Source organism: Octopus sinensis, linkage group LG30, assembly GCF_006345805.1.
Source record: "Octopus sinensis linkage group LG30, ASM634580v1, whole genome shotgun sequence".
NCBI lineage: Eukaryota > Metazoa > Mollusca > Cephalopoda > Octopoda > Octopodidae > Octopus > Octopus sinensis.
The window spans coordinates 6,834,539-6,859,742 of NC_043026.1; the positions used below are offsets into that span (position 1 = coordinate 6,834,539).

The 25,204-nt window shown below is 42.3% G+C and overlaps 1 protein-coding gene across 1 annotated transcript in view; it reads right to left on the reverse strand.

The window, feature by feature from the left end:
- LOC115226299 (talin-2-like) overlaps positions 1-25,204 on the reverse strand; it is a 309,906-nt gene that overhangs the window by 98,458 nt on the left and 186,244 nt on the right. Inside the window, 22 exon segments of the mRNA XM_036515479.1 lie at positions 1-26; positions 883-1,002; positions 1,794-2,021; positions 2,532-2,615; positions 4,225-4,353; positions 5,469-5,603; positions 7,501-7,614; positions 8,235-8,348; positions 9,731-9,859; positions 10,695-10,826; positions 11,896-12,006; positions 13,631-13,744; positions 14,835-14,936; positions 15,762-15,929; positions 16,518-16,619; positions 16,752-16,902; positions 17,881-18,038; positions 19,300-19,440; positions 20,926-21,106; positions 22,861-22,937; positions 24,184-24,285; positions 24,439-24,504. The exon segment at positions 1-26 is cut by the window's left edge and continues 496 nt beyond it. Coding sequence (XP_036371372.1) covers positions 1-26; positions 883-1,002; positions 1,794-2,021; positions 2,532-2,615; positions 4,225-4,353; positions 5,469-5,603; positions 7,501-7,614; positions 8,235-8,348; positions 9,731-9,859; positions 10,695-10,826; positions 11,896-12,006; positions 13,631-13,744; positions 14,835-14,936; positions 15,762-15,929; positions 16,518-16,619; positions 16,752-16,902; positions 17,881-18,038; positions 19,300-19,440; positions 20,926-21,106; positions 22,861-22,937; positions 24,184-24,285; positions 24,439-24,504 — 2,684 coding nt within the window.

Consider the following 25,204-nt stretch of genomic DNA (forward strand, 5'->3'; position numbering starts at 1 on the left):
TGGTATGATCTGTTGGTCTCTGGGATCTGAAGAAGAACGGACAAAACGTAGATGGTTAGAGGGATGGGAAACAGTAACACAATTAGGAATTTTGAAAGAAGTTTCTCTAAAACTGGTTTTTAAACATCAAATGGGTATTAGGCTCCACCAGATTGAAATAGTAATCAAAGGGTTCCATGGATAAGAAAGGGTTGAGGACCCCTGTTTTAGATGTATTGGTATGTATTGCAAGAAACAGCTGGGTTTCTTTCTCCAACATTTTACATAATTCAACTTGCACGAGTAGATGTGGGAAAAAAAAAAATAGGGATTTCGAAAGAAGTTTCTATAAAACTAGTTTTTAAACATGATATGGCTTTGGGGGTCCACCAGGAAAAAATAATAATCAAAGGGTCCGTTGATAAAAAAAATGGTTGAGAACCATGTTTTGCATAGTTCAACCTACAGGGGTTAATGTGTGAAGGGCAAAACAGGAATTTTAAAGGAAGAATCTATAAAACCAGTTAGGGGGTCCACCAGATTGAAATAGAAATCAAAGGGTTCCATGGATAAGAAAGGGTTGAGGATCCCTGTTTTAGATGTATGTATTGGTATGTATGGCAAGAAACAGCTGGGTTTCTTTCTTGAACATTTTACAGAGTTCAATCTACACAAGTAAATGTGACTGGTTTTTAGTCATCGAATGGCTTTAGGGTCCACCAGAATAAAACTGTAACCAAAGGGACCCCATAGATAAAATCTGGTTGAGAAACCCTTAGATATCGTATGTTAGGTCAATGAAAGTTATGACCGGTAAAAACCTTGTAAGACGCATCTAATAAAAGCATCTATTAGTTGAAGAAAAAGAAGGTGGTGATGGTGATGGTGGTGTAGACAACTGACCTGTGAGGTTGAAAGAGCCTGGCTGGACTCTGTGATGCCTCGGATGGCATTATCAACATCTCTTTGACCAGGCAAACAGTTCAGGCAGTTGTTTAAGGCGTTGGACACACTTTTGGCTACCTGCAATGACAAACAGACAGACAGATGTTTAGAGAGAGAGAGAGACAAGAGAGAGATAAGCGAGAGGGAGAGACAGGAGAGGGGGAGAGAAAGGAGAGAGGAAGAGACGGGAGAGAGGAAGAGACGGGAGAGAGGAAGATAAAGGAGAGAGGAAGATAAAGGAGAGAGGAAGAGAAAGGAGAGAGGAAGAGAAAGGAGAGAGGAAGAGACAGGAGAGAGGAAGAGACAGGAGAGAGGAAGAGACAGGAGAGAGGAAGAGACAGGAGAGAGGAAGAGACAGGAGAGAGGAAGAGACGGGAGAGAGGAAGAGACGGGAGAGAGGAAGAGACGGGAGAGAGGAAGAGACGGGAGAGAGGAAGAGACGGGAGAGAGGAAGAGACGGGAGAGAGGAAGAGACGGGAGAGAGGAAGATAAAGGAGAGAGAGGAAGATAAAGGAGAGAGGAAGATAAAGGAGAGAGGAAGATAAAGGAGAGAGGAAGATAAAGGAGAGATGAAGAGAAAGGAGAGAGGAAGAGAAAGGAGAGAGGAAGAGAAAGGAGAGAGGAAGAGACAGGAGAGAAGAAGAGACAGGAGAGAGGACGAGACACAAGAGAGAGTGATAGGAAAGAGAGAGAGACAAGGAGAGGGAGACAAGAAAGGGAGAGAAAAATGGGAGACAGGAGGGAGAGAGAGAGACAGGAGGGAAAGAGAGAGAGACAGGAGGGAAAGAGAGAGAGACAGGAGGGAGAGAGAGAGAAAGTGAGAGCAAGAGAAAGGAGAGAGAGCGAGAGAAAAGGGTTTGAAGTGTTACTTGAGCCAATCTCTGTTGCGTTTCTGGGTTCTTTGGAGTGTTGACAGCCTGTTTGGCTTCGTCCAATAACAGTTTGGACTTCTCAATGATGTCACGAGCATTGTTGATGATTAGCTCTTGTAAGGCCTTCTCTTCTGTTGTGGCCGCAACGGCACGAACTGCAGAAGCAAACTTCCGCAAGGCGTTGGCGGTGTCACGAGCTGCCAAACTGGTGTGGTTTTCGTTACCCTGTTCACAAAAACACACAAAACCGAAGCATTAGAAAGTTGCATTTAAAAAAAAAGATTGCAAAAAAAATTTTTTAAATCACAACAGAAGACATTCATGCAAAATTTTTTAAATCACAACAGAAGACATTAGATCGACTCCAGTATGCAACTGGTACTTAATTTATCTATCGACCCCTAAACGATGAAAGGCAAAGTTGACCTCAGCGGAATTTCACCAAGCATTTCGCCCCGCATGCTAACGTTTCTGTCAACTTGCTGCCTTCATAAGCTAGGAATATTGGCAGGAGAATGTCCTTGGCTGTTTAGGTTTTGCTTAGTGCACATTCTTGTTTGATTCACTGTACCTTCTCTTGAAGGTTCCACTGTGTTTTGAACACACACACACACAAAAAGATAGGTTTATCAAAAAAATTTCTCAAAAATTCACAATTAAAATTCACAGTCTAAATTTCTTAATTATTTCACATATTTAGAATTCTTGAATAAAAAGAAGAGAATGTTATCTTACCTGTACAGTGGCAGTCAAGAGCTGGGCCATAGAAGAGCCAACTGTTTTTGATGTGGAGCCAAGGAGAGACACTGCAGACTCCGCCTGAAGGAATACACGAAAGACAAAAAAATGGATTACTTAAGAAAAACAATTTCTTCTAACACACTTGAGCTGGGTGGCAGGGTTAAAACTATACACAGGGTAACAAGGATATCAATTATTTTAAGAATCTTCTTGTACTAAATGCCAAAAGTTCAAATCGTCAGCTGAAAGCATATTAATGCCATCTCCACCCACATTTTGCATTGATCGCTCTCCTCACCAACCAAATTATCTCTTGCTCAACTTCATTTTTTTTTCATTTATCTATGCATTACACCTGCCTCCTACATCCTCATCTTTGCAACCTACTCAAGGACACCACCACCTGCTGCTCCCTGTCATCCCTCCCCAGTTTACCATACTGCTATTATGATTCTGCTGCTTTTTATTCCACTCTTTATTCGTGCTGACAGTCATCTCCTACTCTCCCCTAGCTTCCAACCAACTTGTAAGTATCACAGATCATGCCATCAACACCCCTTATCCAGTGGTAGCATCTACCCCTCAGCCAAACGTAACCTCTACAGTTGTCACCTACTTTCCACCATCTTCCCAAGTTATCATTCCCTAACACCTCTCTGTTAAATTCACAAAACCCTCACCCATTCCCATCCTCTACCCACCCATTCCCAACCGCTACCCATCCACACTTCTCCTGTCTCAACTCAATTCTACTCACCCCCTACATTGTGAGTATGCCCTACTTTTATCTTTTCCCAGCTCCATCGGGCCTCTCCCATTTTCTCAAAGGCTCCAACAGCAATAAATTCGTTCTGACCCCTTTTCTCACACTCTAACCCAGACCTGGCCAACTCGAATTACACTGTGGCCCACTTTAATCACAGAAAGTTTTTTGAGGGCCAATTGGCATTAATTAACATTTCAGCCCCTCAACACCTAACATACAAAGCATCTCCTTAATCTCGTTTAGTCCGAGGAGGCCCTCTGTAGTCATGGAAACCATTTTAAAAATGGTATTGTGGGGTGGGTGTATGAGAGCAGATCTGGCCAGTTTGGACCTAAAACAGGTAGGATATTGGGGTTGGGATACGGCCCCTTTAAATCTAAGGGGTTAATAAGGGCAAAGTCGGGGAGAAAATACATAGAATTATATATATATATGTTTGTGTATATCTGTATGTGTGTATATATATATATATACAGGAGTGGCTGTGTGGTAAGTAGCTTGCTAACCAACCACATGGTTCCGGGTTCAGTCCCACTGCGTGGCATCTTGAGCAAGTGTCTTCTGCTATAGCCCCGGGCCGACCAATGCCTTGTGAGTGGATTTGGTAGACGGAAACTGAAAGAAGCCTGTCGTATATATGTATATATATATAAGTGTGTGTGTATATGTTTGTGTGTCTGTGTTTGTCACCTTAGCATTGCTTGACAGCTGATGCTGGTGTGTTTACGTCCCCGTCACTTAGAGGTTCAGCAAAAGAGACCGATAGAATAAGTACTGGGCTTACAAACGAATAAGTCCCGGGGTCGATTTGCTCGACTAAAGGCGGTGCTCCAGCATGGCCGCAGTCAAATGACTGAAACAAGTAAAAGAGTAAAAGAGTAAAAGAGAATGTTGAAAGCGAAAGAGAAAAGAGTAACTTACCGTTTCTCCTGGTAATGGAACTAATTTGCCATTCCTTGCTGTGTTGAGAATATCTTCAAGTTCAAGGTCAATGTGACTTAGTTCTTCAATAGCACTGTCGAGTTCGAGGTATCGGCACATATCGGTGGCCTAGGGGAGGGGGGAGGGGAGAAAAACAAACAGAAAAAAAAGACAGTGAAAAGGGGGGGAATTTCAATGGAGATGTGAGCATTCGGATATAGACGCAGACATGTAAAGACATACATATGTAAATACATATACATACACACATATATATATATATATACAGACATGCACACACACACATATATACAGATATATACACACACACACACAGATATATACACACACACACACAGATATATACACACACACACAGATATATACACACACACACACATATATACACACACCACACACACACACACATATACACACACACACAGATATATCACACACACACACACACACACACATATATACACACACACACACACATATATATACACACAACACACACACATATATACACACACACACACATAATATACACACACACACACACATATATATACACACACACATATATATATACACACACCATATATACACACACACACCATATATACACACACACACACATATATACACACACACACACACATATATATACACACACACACACACACACCACACACACATATATATATATACACACACACATATATACATACACACATATATAGATATACACAACATACATATATAGATATACACAACATACATATATAGATATACACAAACATACATATATATATATATAGATATATATACACACACACACATATACACAAATTTTTATACACGAACACATATACACACAAACATATATATAAATATATACACACAAACATATATACAAATACAAACACACAAACATATATACAAATACACACACACAAACATATATACAAATACACACACACACATATATACAAATAGACACACACACACACATACAAATAGACACACACACACACACATATATATATATATAATATATATACACAAATATAACTATACACAAACACACACACACACACAGATATACATATATATATACACACACACACACAATTATATATATATATATATATACATACATATATATATATATATACACACACACACACACACTTCTAGCTATTGAACACATGCACACAACAAGAGAAAGAGAGACTCACCTTTCCTGTACAAGATCGAAGTTCAGCAAGAGCTGAAGAGAGAGATTTGACACCGTTTGTGAGATTGAGGGCCGCCGAGGGATCTGTGACCGTTGGGAGTGCAGCGTTACTGGCATCTATCAATTTAGCACAGGGCTGTTGAGGGGAGACAAAAAAGGAAGAGGAAACAGGTGAAGGGGTCAATGGTTGGCACATGTAGTTGGAACAGCAATGGATTTGAAACATGGTAAGGCAGAACATTGACAAAGACTGGCGGAGGTTCTCAGAGGCTGTGTGTACCTCAGACGATGAAAGACATCTGCAACCCCTGCCAGCATGGAAGGAAGAAAGGGAAAAGAAACTGCTAAGAACTGAAGACGACAGAAAAAGAGAAAAAAAAGAGGAAAAGTTGAATATAGGCGCAGGAGTGGCTGTGTGGTAAGTAGCTTGTTTACCAACCACATGGTTCAGGTTCAGTCCCACTGCATGGAACTTTGGGCAAGTGTCTTCTGCTATAGCCCTGGGCCGACCAATGCCTTGTGAGTGGATTTGGTAGACGGAAACTGAAAGAAGCCTGTCGTGTATATATATATGTGTGTGTGTGTGTGTGTGTGTGTGTGTGTGTTTGTCCTCCTAGCATTGCTTGACAACCAATGCTGGTGTGTTTACGTCACCGTCACTTAGCGGTTTGGCAAAAGAGATCGATAGAATAAGTACTGGGCTTACAAAGAATAAGTCTCGGAGCTGATTTGCTCCACTAAAGGCAGTGCTCCAGCATGGCTGCAGTTAAATGACTGAAACAAGTAAAAGAGTAAAGAGAAAGAGCATAGAAATTAAAAATTGATTGGATCATCCCCAGTATGCAACTGGTAGTTAATTTATCGACCCCGAAAGGTCAAAAGAAAAATTCGACCTTAGTGGAATTTGAACTCAGAACATAAAGACAGATGAAATATTGCTAAGCATTTCGCCCGGCGTGCTAACGTTTCTGCCAGCTCGCTGCCTTACACACATATATATATAATGGTAATACAGCAGGAGAAAAAGGAAAAAAATTTAATTCTAGATGTTTACAGCTGTTTCATAATTTACTTTCAGTTACAGCATCCTAAATTTAAATGAGAGCCAGATTCCTAGCTGGAGAACTTACCAAGACTTCTGTTTGATTTTCTGAATCCCTTTTTCTATTCTGTGTGTGTGTGTGTGTGTAGTTCTGGTCAAAAGTTTGGAACTTATTTTTGGATATGTGACGTGCTAGCTTCTATTTATTAAAAGCAAGCAATTTGGTCTAGAACTAGATTTTTGATTTTGCCTATTTTTTTCAAGATATTGAAACATTGGGTCAGTAATTAAGTAAGTATATCTCTATGTTGTGTGTATTTGAATCAAATTGTACTTGGGCAGAACAATTTCAATTTTCAAAAAATGTTAAAGTCTTTAGGTCACAACTGTGTGTGTGTAAATATATATATGCCGGTGGCACGTAAAAACACCATCCGTTCGTGGCCGTTTGCCAGCTCTGTCTGGCACCTGTGCAGGTGGCATGTAAAAAGCACCCACTACACTCATGGAGTAGTTAGTGTTAGGAAGGGCATCCAGCCGTAGAAACACTGCCAAATCTGACTGGGCCTGATGAAGCCTTCCGGCTTCACAGACCCCAGTTAAACCGTCCAACCCATGCTAGCATGGAAAACGGATGCTAAATGATGATGATGATGATATATATATATATATATATATATATATATCAACACGTATACATATTAATCCTTTTATATATATCTAACATAGAAGACAGAAAAGATTGTTGATGAGAATCAAGTTATATCTGCCATCGACCAAATAACTAAAAGCTAACCACTACACCAAGGTGACAACACAGCTTCAACCATCCAAATTAGAAGCTTTAACCCAAGATGTTGTGTGTGTGTTGAGAGAGAGAGAATACATACAGAAAGTTAAGATGTGCTAGATAAGTAGATAGACACAGAAATAATGGGGGGGGAGAGAGAGGTGTAAATCTATGAAAATTCCTCAAAGACAATTATGTTACCTGTATGAAATTCTGACAGGCATTGATTAGGTTTAACTGACTGGCAGGATTTTCAGGGTTTTGTGTTGTGGCTTTCACGCCTTGCACAATAGAAGACATTTGGTCTGATACAGCCTGGAAAAGAAAGAGATACCAGTAATTAGCATGGGAGTGGAAGGTAGGAATTTAATGAAAGGGGAGGGGGAGGGGGTGAGATTCTTGGGAGTGGGGGTGGTGTTGAGGCTGGTTGGGGATGGTGTGAGGTTGATGGTGGGTGGTATGAGGTTGGGGGGTGAGATCGTGTGGTAAGATTGAAGATTGGTGGGAGTGGGGTTAAGTCAGGGGTTGGAACAGGAGATGGTTGGGGGTGGGCGAGGGATAATGTTGTAGGTGGGGTAAGGATGGGGGAGGTGTTGGTGAGAATGAGGTAAGGCAAATGGGTAAGATTGGTGGGATTGGGGCATGGTTGGGGGTGGTATTGAAATGCGATTGGGGGTGGGCATCAAGATTAGCTTGAGGTAAGACAAGATTAGAGTTATGATGTATTAAGGTGAGATTATGGTGGTATCGAGGCTAAATTTATGGTACTGAGGTGGAATCAGAAATGGCAATGCATTACAAGAACTTCTGAACCCCAAATAAATGCCTCTGTCCCACCCACACATTTATACAATTAGAACAAAAAAAAATAATTGCATTAATTAATCAATTAATTGGCTACAAAAGAAGACGAGAATAAAGACAGGTGACGTTACCTTGCATTCAAAGTGCAGATGCTGCTGAGATACAGAATTGGAGTTTGATTTGCCAGCTGTATTTGCTGCACTAATCAGGTGCACAGATGCGGCCGCAGTTTGCTTGGCTGCGTTCTGGGAAGAAGAAGAAGAGAGAGAAATGAGTTGGATATGGATTGAGTTGAAATAAACAGAAATTGATATCTTTATATATAAAACTGTGTGTGAGAGTCTGTCTACTCTGATTTAGATTCCTTACTCCCACATTTTGCGGTGCAGTTTAACCAAAAGCGGGTATCTTATAGCCGTGATTCATATCAAGCCCTTCTGGGTATTAGCGCGCGTCTACGATGAGTCTACGATTTAAAAAAAATTTACCATAAATTTTTCCCATTTTTAATGCATTTTTGGCATAAGGGAAGTAACTCTCTAAAAATGTATTATTAAATCTCAGAACGTAAAAAGCTACAGTAACACCCCCCCTTTGTGGTTAGCCATATTGAGATGGCTATTATACTTTACATCTCTAAAAATGCTTATATAGTTATTTCCCTTACAAACCCGAGCAACACCGGGCGATACTGCTAGTCTTTATATATAAAACTGTAGTTGTGTGAGTGTCTGTCTCCTACGATTTAGATTCCTAACTACTCCCACATTTTGCAGTGCAGTTTAACCAAAACCGGGTATCTTATAGTCGTGATTCATATCGAGCCCTTCTGGGTATTAGCGCACATCTATGATGAGTCTACGATTTAAAAAAAAAATTACCATCATCTTTTTCCGTTTTTAATGCATTTTTTTGCTATTATATAAGGGAAGTAACTCTCTAAAAATGCTTATATAGTTATTTCCCTTACAAACCTGAGCAACGCCGGGCGATACTGCTAGTTTATATATATCAGCACACATAATCATAATACATATACACACACATGTACACAAATAGAAACACACACACACACACACACACACACACACACACACACACATGCATATAGGAGCACGCTGGAACTCACATTTATGGATATCTTGGAGATACAATGGGCTAACATAAGTCAATGTTTACAAATACAGTGGGTTGATATCTAGGGGTACACTAAGTTAACATTTAAAGGTACACTGGGCTAACATAAGGATTTATTGAGGTAACATTTGGGTTTGGTAGACTAACAATGGGCTAAAATCTGGGGGACACAATGGGCTAACATCAAGGTAAATAGTGGGCTAACACCTGGGGGTTACAATGGGCTAACTTCAAAGAAAATACTGGGCTAATACCTAGAAATGCAATAGGTTAATGTTTACAAATACAGTGGGTTAACATCTAGGGGCACACTAGATTAACATTTGGAGGTACACTGGGCTAACATCAAGGGGATACACTAGGGTAACATTTAGTGATACACTGGCATAATATCTAGAGATGTACTGGGCTAACACCTAGAAATATAACTGGGGTAATGTTTTGAGATATAATCAGGGCTAACACAGGAAAGAAGGTTAATTTTATTTACTTCTAATCTGTTGATGAGTTTTTTCTTCAGGGCGTTGCTGGCAGCAGCATTGGTGGCTGAGCGAAGTTCTTCAGCTGCAATACGAAGGTTACCTTGCTGGCTGGAATCGTTCGGATTGGAGGCACATCCCTGAAGAAGAAGAAGATGGGAAGAAAACAGTTAAAAATCAGTTCAATTAAAGACAAACGGAGATTGACATCACATCAATCATGCACATGCGTATGAACGTATGTATGTGTGCATACGCGTGTTATGGAGTGGCTGTGTGGTAAGTAGCTTACTAACCAACCACATGGTTCCGGGTTCAGTCCCACTGCGTGGCATCTTGGGCAAGTGTCTTCTGCTATAGCCCCGGGCCAACCAATGCCTTGTGAGTGGATTTGGTAGACGGAAACTGAAAGAAGCCCGTCGCATATATGTATATATATATATATTGTGTGTGTGTGTGTGTGTTTATCGCCCTAGCATTGCTTGACAACCGATGCTGGTGTGTTTATGTCCCCGTCACTTAGCAGTTCAGCAAAAGAGACCGATAGAATAAGTACTGGGCTTACAAAAAGAATAAGTCCCGGGGTCAAGTTGCTCGATTAAAGGCGGTGCTCCAGCATGGCCGCAGTCAAATGACTGAAAAGAGTAAAAGAGTATATACAAGCTAATTCAAAATGAATGGCACAATGCTGTTCGTTTGGTGGTGGTGGTGGTGGTCACGGATGGAAGAAGATGTACTCAACTTCATTAGGCAGTAAGACAGAGCCCTGCCACATTGGCATCACATACGTACACCATCACCTCAACCAGCCTCTTGTAAAACCAAAACAACACAAATTATAGGAAATGATACAAGTTTGTACTTTCACTTTCTGTTTCAGTATTTCAAGGATGGGACCCTTTCTTTATATTCAAAAATACAAACGAGGAGACCCTGCGTTCCCTTTTTGATAGAATGACAATAACAATAGCTTACTTTTGCAGCCTCCACCATTTTGGCTGTGGCATCTGCTAGTTGCTTAGCGGCAGCCAACAGTCTTTTCTGGATGTCCGTGTCTTGGTAGGACTCCGCTTGGGATCGAATGGCACAGACCAGTTGCGAAGTTGCCTGAAAGAGAAAGAGAAAGAAATTGAAACATAAGGAAAAATTTAGCAAAATAACTCATTATTAAGTTTGATGTTTGGAATGTAAATTAACGAGGAATTTTAATGGAAGAAGGTTTTAATACAGATCACTTTAAAACGAAGTTTGTATTGCGCATGTGTGTGTGTGTGTGTGTGTGTGTGTGTGAGACATGAACATCGAAATAAATATCAATGGAAATAGTAGTTGTGATACCTGTGCCGGTGGCACATAAAAAGCACCATCCAAACGTGGCCGATGCCAGCGCCGCCCCGACTGGCTTCCATGCCGGTGGCACATAAAAAGCACCATCCGAATGTGGCCGATGCCAGTGCCGCCCCGACTGGCTTCTGTGCCGGTGGCACATAAAAAGCACCATTCGAACGTGGCCGATGCCAGCACCGCCCTGACTGGCTTCCATGCCGGTGGCACATAAAAAGCACCATCCGAATGTGGCCGATGCCAGTGCTGCCCCGACTGGCTTCTGTGCCGGTGGCACATAAAAAGCACCATCCGAACGTGGCCGATGCCAGTGCTGCCCCGACTGGCTTCTGTGCCGGTGGCACATAAAAAGCACCATCCGAATGTGGTCGTTGCCAGTGCCACCTTGGCTGGCTTCCGTGCTGCTGGCACATTAAAAGCTCCAACCGATCGTGGCCGATGCTGGACCCCCCCCTGGTACCTGTGCAGGTGGCACATAAAAAGCACCATCCGAACGTGGCCGTTGCCAGCGTCGCCTAGGCTGGCTTCCGTGCCGCTGGCACGTTTAAAAGCTCCAACCGATCATGGCCGATGCCGGACACCCCTGGCACCTGTGCAGGTGGCACGTAAAAAGCACCCACTACACTCTCGGAGTGATTGGCGTTAGGAAGGGCATCCAGCTGTAGAAACTCTGCCAGATCAGACTGGAGCAGCCCCTGGCTTCCCAGACCCCGGTCGAACCGTCCAACCCGTGCTAGCACGGAAAACGGACGTTAAACGATGATGATGATGATGATGTGTGTGTGTGTGAGACATGTTATGCCCATATAAGGATAGAATTTCTGGACGTTACCTGTGCCAACATTTTCGCTTGTTTCACCATCTCGTGCGCATCACCGACACTGCTGAAAAGTCGGTCTGTTGCTGTTAGTATGGTGTCAACAGCTTGTTCATTCTGGCCACCCTGGAATACAGAGATCATGACATTAAACAATGGGTACTCAATAGGGGTGCACATAGCTAGAGGGGTTTGTATGAAGGAAACCAATTAGAGGGACCCTGATGGATGGATCTGCAGGAAGAGAACTAGCTGGATGGGTCTGTATGAAGGAAACCAATTAGAGGGACCCTGATGGATGGATCTGCAGGAAGAGAACTAGCTGGCTGGGTCTGTATGAAGGGAACCAATTAGAGGGACCCTGATGGATGGATCTGCAGGAAGGGAACTAGCTGGATGGGTCTGTGTGAAGGGAACCAATTAGAGGGACCCTGATGGATGGATCTGCAGGAAGGGAACTAGCTGGATGGGTCTGTATGAAGGGAACCAATTAGAGGGATCTGCAGGAAGGGACCTGCCAGAAGGGCCTAAAAGAGGAACCCAGCTAGAGGGGTCTAAAAGAGGAGCTCAACTAGAGGGATCCAATAAGAGGAGTCAGCAAGACAGGACCCGGATAGAGGGATCTGCAGGAATGGGACCTAACTGGAAGGGTTTATATGATGGGACCCAGTTTGAGGGATCTGCAGGAAGGGACTTGCAAGAGGAGTCTAAAAGAGGAGCCCCCAGCTAGAGGAGTCTAAAGGAGGTGACCCAATTAGGGGGATTTACAGGAAGGAAGCCAGCTAGAGGGGACCCAGCTGGAGGGGACTAAAAGAGGAGCACAGCTGGAGGAGTTTAAAGGATGTGACCCAACTGGAGGAATTTACAAGAAGGAACCCCAGCTAGGGGGGTCTAAAAGATGGGACCCAGCTGGAGGAAATTACAGGAAAGGACTCATTAGAAGGGGCTAAAGTGTGTATGGGTGTGGAGGGCAGCTGGATGGGTCTATAAAAATTTTACTAATGTCTTATCTTTCTTTTTTTTTTTGGTGGTTCTGGGTCCCTGGTATTTGTAACTTTGAAAAACCACGGGCCCTTACAAGGGGTTTTTGACAATGGGGAAAGAGTAATACAAAAACAGATGCAAGCGAGGAATGAGAGAGAAAGAGTAGTAGTAGTAGTGGTAGTAGTAATGGTGGTGGTAACAGTTACAGTAGTACCAATAGCTAAGGTCGTAGTAGTAGTGGTAGTAGTGTTGTAGAAGTAATAATGGAAGTTGTAGGGTAGTAGTGGTGGTAGTAGTAGTAGCGGTGGTGGTGGTGGTGGTAGCAGTAGTGATAATAGTGTGGTGATGATGCTGGTGGTGGTGGTGGTAGTGATAATAGTGTGGTGGTGATGCTGGTGGTGGTGGTAGTAGCAGTGGTGGTGGTAGTTGTGGTGGTGGTGGTAGTGGTGGTAGCAGTAGTGATAATAGTGTGGTGGTGATGCTGGTGGTGGTGGTAGTAGCAGTGGTGGTGGTAGTTGTGGTGGTGGTGGTAGTGGTGGTAGCAGTAGTGATAATAGTGTGGTGGTGATGCTGGTGGTAGTGGTGGTGGTAGTTGTGGTAGTAGTAGTAGTGGTGGTGGTGGTGGTAGCAGTAGTGATAATAGTGTGGTGGGGATGGCGATGTTGGTAGTGATAGTATTAGTAGTGGTAATAGTATTAGTAGTGGTGGTAGTAGTAGCAGCAATAGTTACGGTAGTGGTAGAAAAAACGGTAGTATTGGTACTGACCTCACCACTGCCTGTCCCCATCTTGACATGTTGAAGGAGATCATTAAGTGCCTTGGTAACTGCTGTTGCTGCTTCTCCTAAATCGCTCAGCAGATGCTCATCTTTGCAGGCAAACTGGAAACGAAAAAGAAAAACAAAAGGGTTTAACAGATTTAATAATAATCCCACCCACGAATGGATTATATGATCTGGCTACAAAGCTTCATTAACAGGTTTTATTGAGACATAACATATTAAACTTTCAGTTATGCTAGATGTGCGATATCTATAAGGTTATGAAATGCGTTACAATACAACGGTCTCCCAAATCATCAGGCTATCCCATGCAGGTCAGTATTTGATATCTTGTTAGACTGCATTTAACCGTGCTGGTGGCACGTAAAAAGCACCATCCGAATCGTGGCCGAAGCCAGTGCCGCCTCGACTGGCTGCCGTGCCGGTGGCACGTAAAAAGCACCATCCGAATCGTGGCCGAAGCCAGTGGCGCCTCGACTGGCTTCCGTGCCGGTGGCATGTAAAATGCACCAATCCGACCGTGGCCGATGCCAGCCTCGCCTGGCACCAGTGCAGGTGGCACGTAAAAAGCACCCACTACACTCACGGAGTGGTTGGCATTAGGAAGGGCATCCAGCCGTAGAAACATTGCCAGATAAGACTGGAGCCTGGTGCAGCCTTCTGGCTTCCCAGATCCCCGGTCGAACCGTCCAACCCATGCTAGCATGGAGAACGGATGTTAAACGACGATGATGATGAAGCAAACATCTCTTTAAGTGCTTTGTGGAAAAAGAATCCAACCAGCTAAATTGTTGAGTTTGTACCATGGAAATCCATACATGTTGATCACTTCTTGTGATAAATACAATTTGTAAATCCAGGGTAGATCACCATTTATTTTCAGTGTTTTAATCAGAAAAGACTTCAGAACAAAAATAAATAAATAACTGATGCTGCATCTTCATTCTTGATGTTCCAAGGTCGTTGTAGCTGGGGATGGTTGTGGGGATAGATTCCCAAATACATAGAAAATATTCTCATAAGGTATGCGTTTCGAATAACCTCTGACAACCAAGACCACCAGCTCCTGGCCTGCTCAACGGCCAGATGTTAGCCTTTTTGGAACTGCTTCATAACTGGCAGGAATGTTTACAGATATATCTATACACACACACACACATTGAGTTCCAGACCAAATTCCAATTCTTACCATTGCAGCCTCAACGATTCCATCCACAGAATTTGCAACTTGTTTCGCTGCATCGAACAACTGGTCGCGGCAGGCTGGGTTACTGATTGTTGGTGCAACAACCTGAAAGAAAAAATAAAAGCAACAATTGAAAAAGCAGGAACGGATGAAGCGGTGGGGGGGGGGCTGCACTCAATAAAAGTGATGACGATGATGATGATTGTTATGATAATGACAATGATAGTGATGATGATGTGGAGGTGGTCATGGTGGGAACAATGAGGCACAGAGGATAATAATAATGACGATGATGATGTGGATAATTTATCTTTTAGTTCTAGCAAAGACGAAGTGATGGTCTTAAGTGGATTGGTATCAAAAGAATTTATCCCAGGTTAACCCACCCCCCTTTTTTTTAAAATCATATTTCTGCTAAAATCCTGCTTTTGTCTTAATTTCAAAAATAAAGAATTTAGTAAAATGAATTTGTCGTAATTAAAACGGTATTTGGAACATTAACTAACTTGGAATTTAGGTCACCTTTGGAAAAGGAAGCAGGAGTGTTGGTCACAGGTGGGTTGGTATCAAAAGGGTTAAAGATGATGATAATGACAATGTTGATGAGTTGTGAAATAAACAAAAGTATGAGAAGAAAAACAAAGAAAAAGGTAAAACAAACTTTGTAAAGGTGGAAGTTTGAAAGAGAGACAGGGGGGGAGAGAGTATGGGGAGAGAGGGGAGACAAGGGGACAGGGAGAGGGGAGAGAGAGAGATTGGAGAGGGTGGAGAGAAAAATAGAGGGGAGAGAGGGAGAGAGAGAAGAGAGGAGAGAGAGGGAGAGAGAGAGAGAGGAGAGAGAGAGAGAGAGAGAGAGAAGAGAGAGAGAGAGAGAGAGAAGTCAAAGAGACAAAGGAGGAGAGAGGAAAAGAGAAAGTGTATAGATGTTACCTTGGCACAGGCAACAAGTTGAGATGTTGCCAGGGCACACTGGGTCGCCGAATTGATCACCTTGTTCTGAAGAGCCTGGTCTTCACACTTGCGAGACACATCTTTGGCTTTCAGGACCAGTGCTGCCGTAGCGTTGGCAACAGCTTTTGCCAAGGCCAATAGAGTGTCCTGCATCACACACAAAGAAAAGTTTAAATACACAGTTACATAAATATATATAGATAGATATATGTACATAGATATATTCTCCTGACGAAGGAAGCCTGTCTAGCTGGTCGCATAGCCTTAACTTTTTGCACATTCCATCTGCTAATTATGAACATAAACAATTATTATGTAATCCTGAGCTACCAGAAACAGCTGTCGAGTTAAATTATATTATATATTGTTGCTATTATGTTAAACTGCCGTATGTCAAAATTTGGCCAAATGTGCTTTTTCAATATAACAATTAAAGAGATTTGAAATAAGGAATACTACTCATTCCATTTTCTCTTACTCATCTATATATCCATATATATGTATAGACACACACACACATGAAAGACCAGTTATGACCAAGAAGCTATTCTCAAAGAACTCAAGATGGGGCTTCACATCAAGAATGTTTTAACATGGACTTGAAATGATTTGTTACAAATGGCCATATGTTTCCCTCCATACATGGAAGACACAGCCAGCAGTAACAAATAATTTTAACAGCATGCATGAGGTGTGTAAGCAATGTTTATATGGATGATGTTATTGTAGACTTACTTGGAAGGAATGGTCCAGTTCTCCACCTTCTGCGACACCCTTCATAATGTCATGGCTAGCATCACCCACCTTGTGGGCAGCTGTCACTATATTCTGGTTCGGCTGAAAGCAAAACAGATATACACATATATTAAAATAGATAAATCCCAATGGAGCTGGATTAAAAAAACAATTATACAAGATTAACGCTAGATTAAGACAAGCAATATTCAATGTAAAAAGAATGGAGCTTACCCCTCTTGTTCCTGGTTGCGCTGCATTGAGGAGATCAGAGAAGGCACCAGCTAGAAGCTTGGCAGCATCCAGTAACTTGTTACCACTGCCTTCCCCCTGCAGTGCGGCCAGCATACGAACATCGTGTGAAAACTCGTTCATGTTTGAAGAACTGAAAATGGCATCGTGGTCAGGGGAAGGAAAAAACAAAAGAAGACAATGTTAAAACATGGAGGAAAAATATAGTTTCTTTACACTGGAATAAAGGTGTGTGTAAGAGAGAGAGAGTGTGTGTGTGTGTGTGTGTGTGTGTGTGTGTGTGTATCTGGATGGCTGGATGTGAATTGTGGTTTTGAGTTCTGAAGATTGAGCAGAACCATTTGTCACATGGGATCATTACCAGCGTCGCCTTACTGGCACCTGTGCCGGTGGCATATGTAAAAAGATACGAGCGAGGTCATTGCCAGTACTGCCTGGCTGGCCCCCGTGCCGGTGGCACGTAAAAAACACCCACTAAACTCACGGAGTGGTTGGCGTTAGGAAGGGCATCCAGCTGTAGAAACTCTGCCAGATCAAGATTGAAGCCTGGTGCAGCCATCTGGTTCGCCAGCCCTCAGCCAAAATCATCCAACCCATGCCAGCATGGAAAGCGGACATTAAACAATAATGATGATGAGGGGGCGTACCATTTCACTACAACACCAAGTATTACTGTACCTATACAAGCACACACATAACCACACAAACATATATATATATATACACATTTACACACACTATTGTAAAGAGGTACAGCTTCAAACTGGAGTTGGCCCAATGATGATATTTTCATTTGAGGCGACCTGGCAGCTGGCAGAATCGTTAGCACGCCGGCCGGAATGCCTAGCGGTATTTCGGCTGCTGTTACGTTCTGAGTTCAAATTCTGCCGAGGTCGACTTTGCCATTCATCCTTTCGGGGTCGATAAATTAAGTACCAGTTACACACCGGGGTCGATATAATCGACTTAATCCGTTTGTCTGTCCTTGTTTGTCCCCTCTGTGTTTAGCCCCTTGTGGGTAGTAAAGAAACAGATATTTTCATTTGAGAAGGGGAAGGAAGCTGTCCCAGAAGGGGGTGAAGATGGCAGGGGACAAAACACAACCACTCACATTGTATGGATTGCAGCTCCGAGTGCTGTGGCATCGTGCTCTTCCTGGACATTAGTGAGACTCACAAGTTGTGCGGTAGCGGCCCCCATAGCTGACAACTGCGCGGTGACCTTTTGCTTCGAAAGATCTAACTCGTTCTCAGCCCATTTCTTTGAAGCCTGGAGGACATGAAGAATAAAGAAAAGAAACGGATAAGAAAAAACAAAAAAAAAAATAAACCACGAAGAAAAGATGATCAAAGAACGTGACATTGTAATACTTCGTGTAAAGTAAATATAACAAATGAAAAATCCTTCAAGAATTCATAAAAATTCCTGGATCACTACCAAAATTTCATCATCTGTTCCTTGTGTCATTACAAACTTTTCCAGCAAGTTTCGTCAAATACCATTCACAACTTTTTGAGTTATTTTGCAGACAGACGGACAAACCAATGCCAATGAAAACATAACCTCCTTCCTTGGTGGAGGTAATTACAAAGGGAGACACTTGCTGCCGACCGCTCATCCTGGCGCAGCGCAATCACCACAGGAGCAAAGACAGCCGAGGAGAGATGGATTCAGTCAGCAGAACAGAAACGCCAGATGTGGAAAGCCAGAGCCACCTGCACCAATAGCACAGCCCCTACCCACTTCTGCACCACCTGTGGGAGGGGCTTCCTTGCCCGGATTGGCCTCACCAGCCACCTCCGGTCTCACAGCAGCAATTCCACCAAATGATGTCAATGGTCATCTTCGAACCTGAAGGACGAACATTATAATTACAAAGGTATGGAGCCTCACCTGTAGGGAGTTTGTTGAGGGAGAGATTTGGCTGTTAGATTATGTAACATCAAGTGACTATACAGAAGCTCCCTCACTAGCTCATGTGGTCCCTATTTTAACCCTTTAGCATTCAGGTTACTCTGCCAAATGTAACGCTTATCTATTCATCTTGTAGATTTGAGATTTCAATAATGAGATTATTTTTTAAAATGGCATTGTAGAGTAGGTATGAGAGGCCCAATCAGGCCAGTTTGAATATAAAACAAGAGATTTAGGTTAGATGTGGCCTGTTTAAAAGCCTAAAAGGGGTTAAATTTCCCTGGTGATGACACTCCTGTGGAAATGATCTCTGGCTCCCAAAACTGAACTAAAACCAACAGATTCAACTTAACCCTTTACTGTTCAGATTATTCTATCAAACATAATGCTTATTGATTTGAATTAATCATGCATTATCTCATATCTTCAAGATCTTGATGGTGTAATTACTTAATGTAGAATAACATTGTAGGGTAGGTGTGAGAGCCTGGATCTGGTCAGTTTGAACATAAAGCAGATGAAATATTTTGGCCGGATATGGCCGGTTTAAATACTAAAGGGTTAAATACCCAAAAAAGAAGCCAAATTGAAATTAATTCTTTCTGGAATTACTTACCGCATCAGAGCCAAGCTCAGGCAAATCAGCTTTTTTCGCAAGCTCAGTTCTAGCATAGTCAATATTATCCAACCCCTCCTTAATAGTGGTTAATAGGGCCTTCTGGGCCTTACTAAGGATAACTTCGCGGACACTCTGACTCTGAAATAGAGAAATGAGTTTAACAGATCAGTACAAAACATGCAGATGGATCAGATACAAGTCAGATGAGAAAGTAACGGAATTGGTGCCATAAAGACAAAACTGCAACCCCAGATCAGTTCGGCATTTGAAGGTGTCCCCTTTTGAAGTCACAAACTTTATCCAGTGTCCTTTATCAACAAAAGAGCACCATACGAGTGTGGTTGTTGACAGAGCGGCTAAGTGGCATCTGTGCCAGTGGCACATAAAAGGGCACCATTCGAGTGTGATTGTTGCCAGAGTTGCCTTACTGGCACTTGTGCTCGTGCTAGCAGGGTGCCAAGAGCACCATCCGAGCGTGATCGTTGCCAGAGCAGCCAACTGGCTACCGTACCAGTGGCATGTAAAAGGGCACCCTTTGAGCGTGATCGTTACCATCGCCTTACTGGCACCTGTGCCGGTGGCATGTGTAAAAAGATTCGAGCGAGGTCGTTGCCAGTACCGCCTGACTGGCCCCTGTATGTGAAAAGCACCCACTACATTCATGGAGTGGTTGGCGTTAGGAAGGGCATCCAGCTGTAGAAACTCTGCCAGATCAAGATTGGGGCCTGGTGCAGCCATCTGGTTCACGAGCCCTCAGTCAAAATCGTCCAACCCATGCTAGCATGGAAAGCAGACATTAAACAATGATGATGATGATGATGCCAAAATGTATATGGAAGGCGGATGTTAAACGATGATGATGATGATGATGTGGTCTCATTAATAATCTCCTTTTGAAGCCAGACATTTTATCCAGCCCCGTTTCCATTGACAGAAGCATTTCTGGAACTCCTTTTTTGGGGGAAACCAAGCAGCTGCCTTGCTGCATTCTCTTGGGTTCCTTCGATGTCTTGAAATCTTGTTCCTCTCAAGTCGGATTTGATTTTTGCCTTGGTTTCAGGGTCAAAGCCAAAGACCTAGGATTTGTTCCCTGTTACCACTGTTTTTGAAAATTTTTCATCTTCTTCAACACAATCAAGGAGATCCTGCATAGCTGAGCCCTAATCTTGGACCTCCTCAAAGTCTTGAAATCTTGTTGGAGGCCCTTCCACAGTGAAGACCGAACCTTGGCTTTGGGGGTCATAGCCATAGACCCACAAGTCATCGCGATTCATCACGACCATTTTCAAAAAGTTCTCGTCTGCCTTGACACAGTCATAGAGACCCTGCCATGCAGAAACCTGGTCTTCTTTTTGAGACAACCACACTCTACACACTTTACTTCAAAGCATTGCTAAAAACCACAGAAGCAAGCAAGAACATTACAACTTTGTGTGCATATGCAACATACTTCAAGGTCAATCTGTGCCAAGGGAGTTCACTCTGTGTATTTTAACTCTCTTGGAATAGCAACAATCCTGATACTTTTTGATCAGACCTAATGTAAATGTATCTGTTGAATCCTTCAGGATATGATAATGATAATAATAATAACAATAATAATAATAATAATAAAATGCTCACCTGAACTGGAGCTTGTCCCGGGAACATAGGACTGGAGGTTTCACCAAATTCGGCACGACCAAATGTGCCGACAGAAATCGTGCCACCTTCAGGCATAGCATCACGGATGACAGCGGGAATAGCTACGTTGCCCGAACTTGGGTGATCGACTTTAGAATCAACATGTTTAATGATAAAGGCTCTGAGGAAGGAAAAACAACAAAATATGGAGATTCGTTAGAGAAACAGGTGAGAGAGAGAGAGAGAGAGAGACTACAGATAGATATTATTCTTACTCTTTACTCTTTTACTTGTTTCAGTCAAATCGACCCCAGGACTTATTCTTTGTAAGCCCAGTACTTATTCTATCGGTCTCTTTTGCCGAAGCAATGTTGGGGGGACAAACATATATATAAATACATATATACGACGGGCTTCTTTCAGTTTCCGTCTACCAAATCCACTCACAAGGCTTTGGTCGGCCCGCGGCTATAGTAGAAGACACTTGCCCAAGGTGCCATGCAGTGGGACTGAACCCGGAACCATATGGTTCATAAGCAAGCTACTTACCACACAGCCACTCCTACATTCAGGGATGTAGCTAAACTGGCACCGTCTGGAGATGAGGGTTCCAGTTGATCAGATCAACAGAACAGACTGCTTGTAAGATTAATGTACAACTGGTCGAGTACTCCACAGACACACATACCCTTAATGTAGTTCTGAGGGCTATAGTAGAATACACTTGTCCAAGGTGCCACGCAGAGGGACTGAACCTGGAACCATATGGTTCATAAGCAAGCTTTGGTAAAAAATTTGGGCAACAGCAAATATTCTGCTCAATACCACAGATTTGCTTGTCAGTTGTTTGACCTTAACCAGTTGATTATGTCCCTTGGTGGCTGACGATATGTGAATCTCTGACCATGAGCAGAAGTAGTGGGGGAGCATCATAGCCATGTATTGAGAGGGATTTTTTGGGGTTTGAATAATTCACCTCTGGAAACATGGGTGGTTCTTTCAACATCCTCAAACAAACCTTATTCAGGGACATTTTGAGCGGGATGGATTACTCGACCAGAAGAAAATTCTAACTGGGACACCCCACCCTACAGGGTCATGCGCTGATAACCTTGATTTGAAGTAACCATGTTGCGTGCATATGGTTGTGATGCATGTGCCTGGTGTACTCTTATCAAACGGGTAGTCATGATGGGTATACTGGGCTTCGTATATTTGTACCCCAGTGTCACTTTGATGCCATGTACTGCTCTCTCAATAATTATAACAATGATAATAATAATAATAATAAAAATAATAGTAATAATAATAATAATAATCCTACGTACTAAAGGCACGAAGCCTGAAATTTTGTGGGGGTGGGCAAGTTGATTACGTTGACCCCAGAGTTTCACTGGTCCTTAATTCATCGACCCCGAAAGGATGAAAGGCAAACTTGATCTTGGCAGAATTTGAACTCAGAACATAAAGACAGACAAAATGCTGCTAAGCATTTTGCCCAGTGTGCTAACGATTCCGTCAGCTCCCCACCCATGAGCCTGCCAGCTCCCAGCTGACAATTTTGTCAGCTCCTAGCCTTAATGATAATAATAATTCATCTTTATATATAAAATTGAAGTTGTGTGTGTGAGACTCTGTCTCCTCCGATTTAGATTCTTAACTACCCCCACATTTTGCAGTGCAGTTTCACCAAAAGCGGGTATCTTATAGTCGTCATTCATATGGAGCCCTTCTGGGTATTAGCACGCGTCTACGATGAGTCTACGATTTAAAAAAAAATTTACCATCATTTTCCCGCATTTTTAATGATTTTTGCTCGGGTTATATAAGGGAAGTAACTCTCTAAAAATGCTTATATAGTTATTTCCCTTACAAACCCGAGCAACGCCGGGCGATACTGCAAGTTTCAAAATAAAAAAAAGATTTTTCACTTACTGGGCAGGGGTGACCCTGTCTTCGTACATGGAGGACACCTCGTCACCTTCGATGCCCAAATGGTCTTTAGCCTTTTTCTGTAACAGAAACATAGAGAGTACATAGAATGATGCTGCCGAGAGAGGTGATGAGGTGACGAAGAAAGGGACTTTAATTTAAAAAAAAAAAAAAAAAGACAACATACATCTGGGGTTTCACTTCATATATTTGCACCCTTTTCTGCTCTAGCAGGGATTTGCTCTCAATGCAGGGCAAACCTGTTTCATTGATACTGATATCATTAATTAATGGTCCAATTAATGGTTCATTTAACAGATTGCTTTGTCTAAAACCTGAGAGCTTTTAACCATCTGCAGGGGTCACAAAGGTCCTCTTTACCATCACTATAAGAATGATAATCCTTTTTACTATAAGCACAAAGCCTGAAATTTTGAAGGAAGGGTCTAGTCGATTACATCGACCCCAGTGTTTCACTGGTACTTAATTCATCAACCCCAAAAGGATGAAAGGTCATGTTGACCTCAGCAGAATTTGAACCCAGAACACAGCGATGGGTGAAATACTGCTAAGCATTTCGTCCAGTGTGCTAACGATTCTGCCAGCTTGCTTCCCTAATGATGATAAAAATAATAATCCTTTTTACTATAGGCACAAGAACTGAAATTTAGGGGAGGGGACTAGTCGATTGCATCGACCCCAGTGTGTAACTGGTACTTAATTTATCAACCCCGAAAGGATGAAAGGCAAAGTTGACCTCAGTAGAATTTTAACTCAGAACTTAGCAACAGGTGAAATAATAATAATAATAATAATGAAATTATTGTACACAGTGCTCAGGTGCACCACAACCTGTCAAAAGTGTGTATAAAGCTTGTGCAGTAATGTACAAATGTCTGGGAAGTGAACAGTGTATGAGTCAGATACATGCTTGCATGTGTATGGAGGGGAGAAAATCAGGTGTAGTGTTAGCGAATCTCAGGAGTCATGGAAGTTTTGAACGATGCAGTGCTCCGACAACCAACAACTGATGCCAGCAGTTTGTTCCATGCTTCAGCAACTCTTAGCGTGGAAAAATGTTTCCGAAAGTCATGGAAGGAGCTGTGCTGTTTTCTGACTTTGTAAACATGTCCACGGGTGTTAGACAGGTGGAGCTTGAAAATACTGTCAAGTATTTCGTCCAGTGATGATGATGATGGTGGTGATGATAATGATGGTGGTGATGGTGATAATGATGGTGGTGATGGTGATAATGATGGTGGTGATGGTGATAATGATGGTGGTGATGATGATGATGATGCTGTTGAAAGGAAAAACAAAACTTACCTTTCTCATGATAATATCAATATATCCAGAAATGAGTTGTGAAATTTGCTCCCCCTCCGTCGTTTGAACTGAGTAATATTCATTAGAATAGTCCCCTAAATCCTGCAAGGGAAAGGGGCCAACAGGAGGAAAAAGAAAAAAGAAAAAAATATGTTAATGAAATATCATTATGGTGGACTGGTGCCCTATCCAGGGGCAAATATGAAGCGAGGCAGGAATAAGACACACACAAAAATATCAAAGAAAAAGACTTACCAGGGTAAAACTATTCGGGGATGGTGCCCATCGCTTTAGTGCTGTGAGGGGCCACGTCATGATAATCTGTGGGAAAGAAATACAGGTTCAATGTTTCATTCAGGGAAATAACCATTCATTTAATAATAATAATAATAATAATAGCAAATAATAATGATAGTAAAAGGGGCTGATTGCTACCTAACTCAGAGACCAGGAAACCCCAAAATGACTTGGAGCCAACTTGTACAAATACAAAGCAAAGGTCAACCATATAATAATAATGATAATAATATAAAGATTATATGCATATACATAATATGAGCAAATATAAAGATCTTGAAATAGAAGTCAGCAAAATGTGGAACCTGAAGACTAAAACAATACCTGTTATCATCGGTGCCCTGGGAATGATAGCAAAAGGGGCTGATTGCTACCTAGCTTAGATACCAGGAAACCCCAAAATGGCAGAAATTCAAAAGGGAGCGCTCATGGGAACTGCTCATATCCTACGCAAAATACTTTCTATGTAATCTCAAGTTTTAAAACAAACATAATTTTCGTATGTTTTTTTTAGACATTCACTAGTACAACACAAAGTACAAAACCAAATACATGGCACCCTAGGCCTAACACCAACACGAACTTCCAACCTGTTGTCTCTTGAGGTCTCTGGGTGAGACTTGGAGCCAACTTGTGCAAATGTAAGCCAAAAGTCAAACATATAATAATAATAATAATAATAATAATCCTTTCTACTGAAGGAACAAGGCCTGAAACTTGAGGG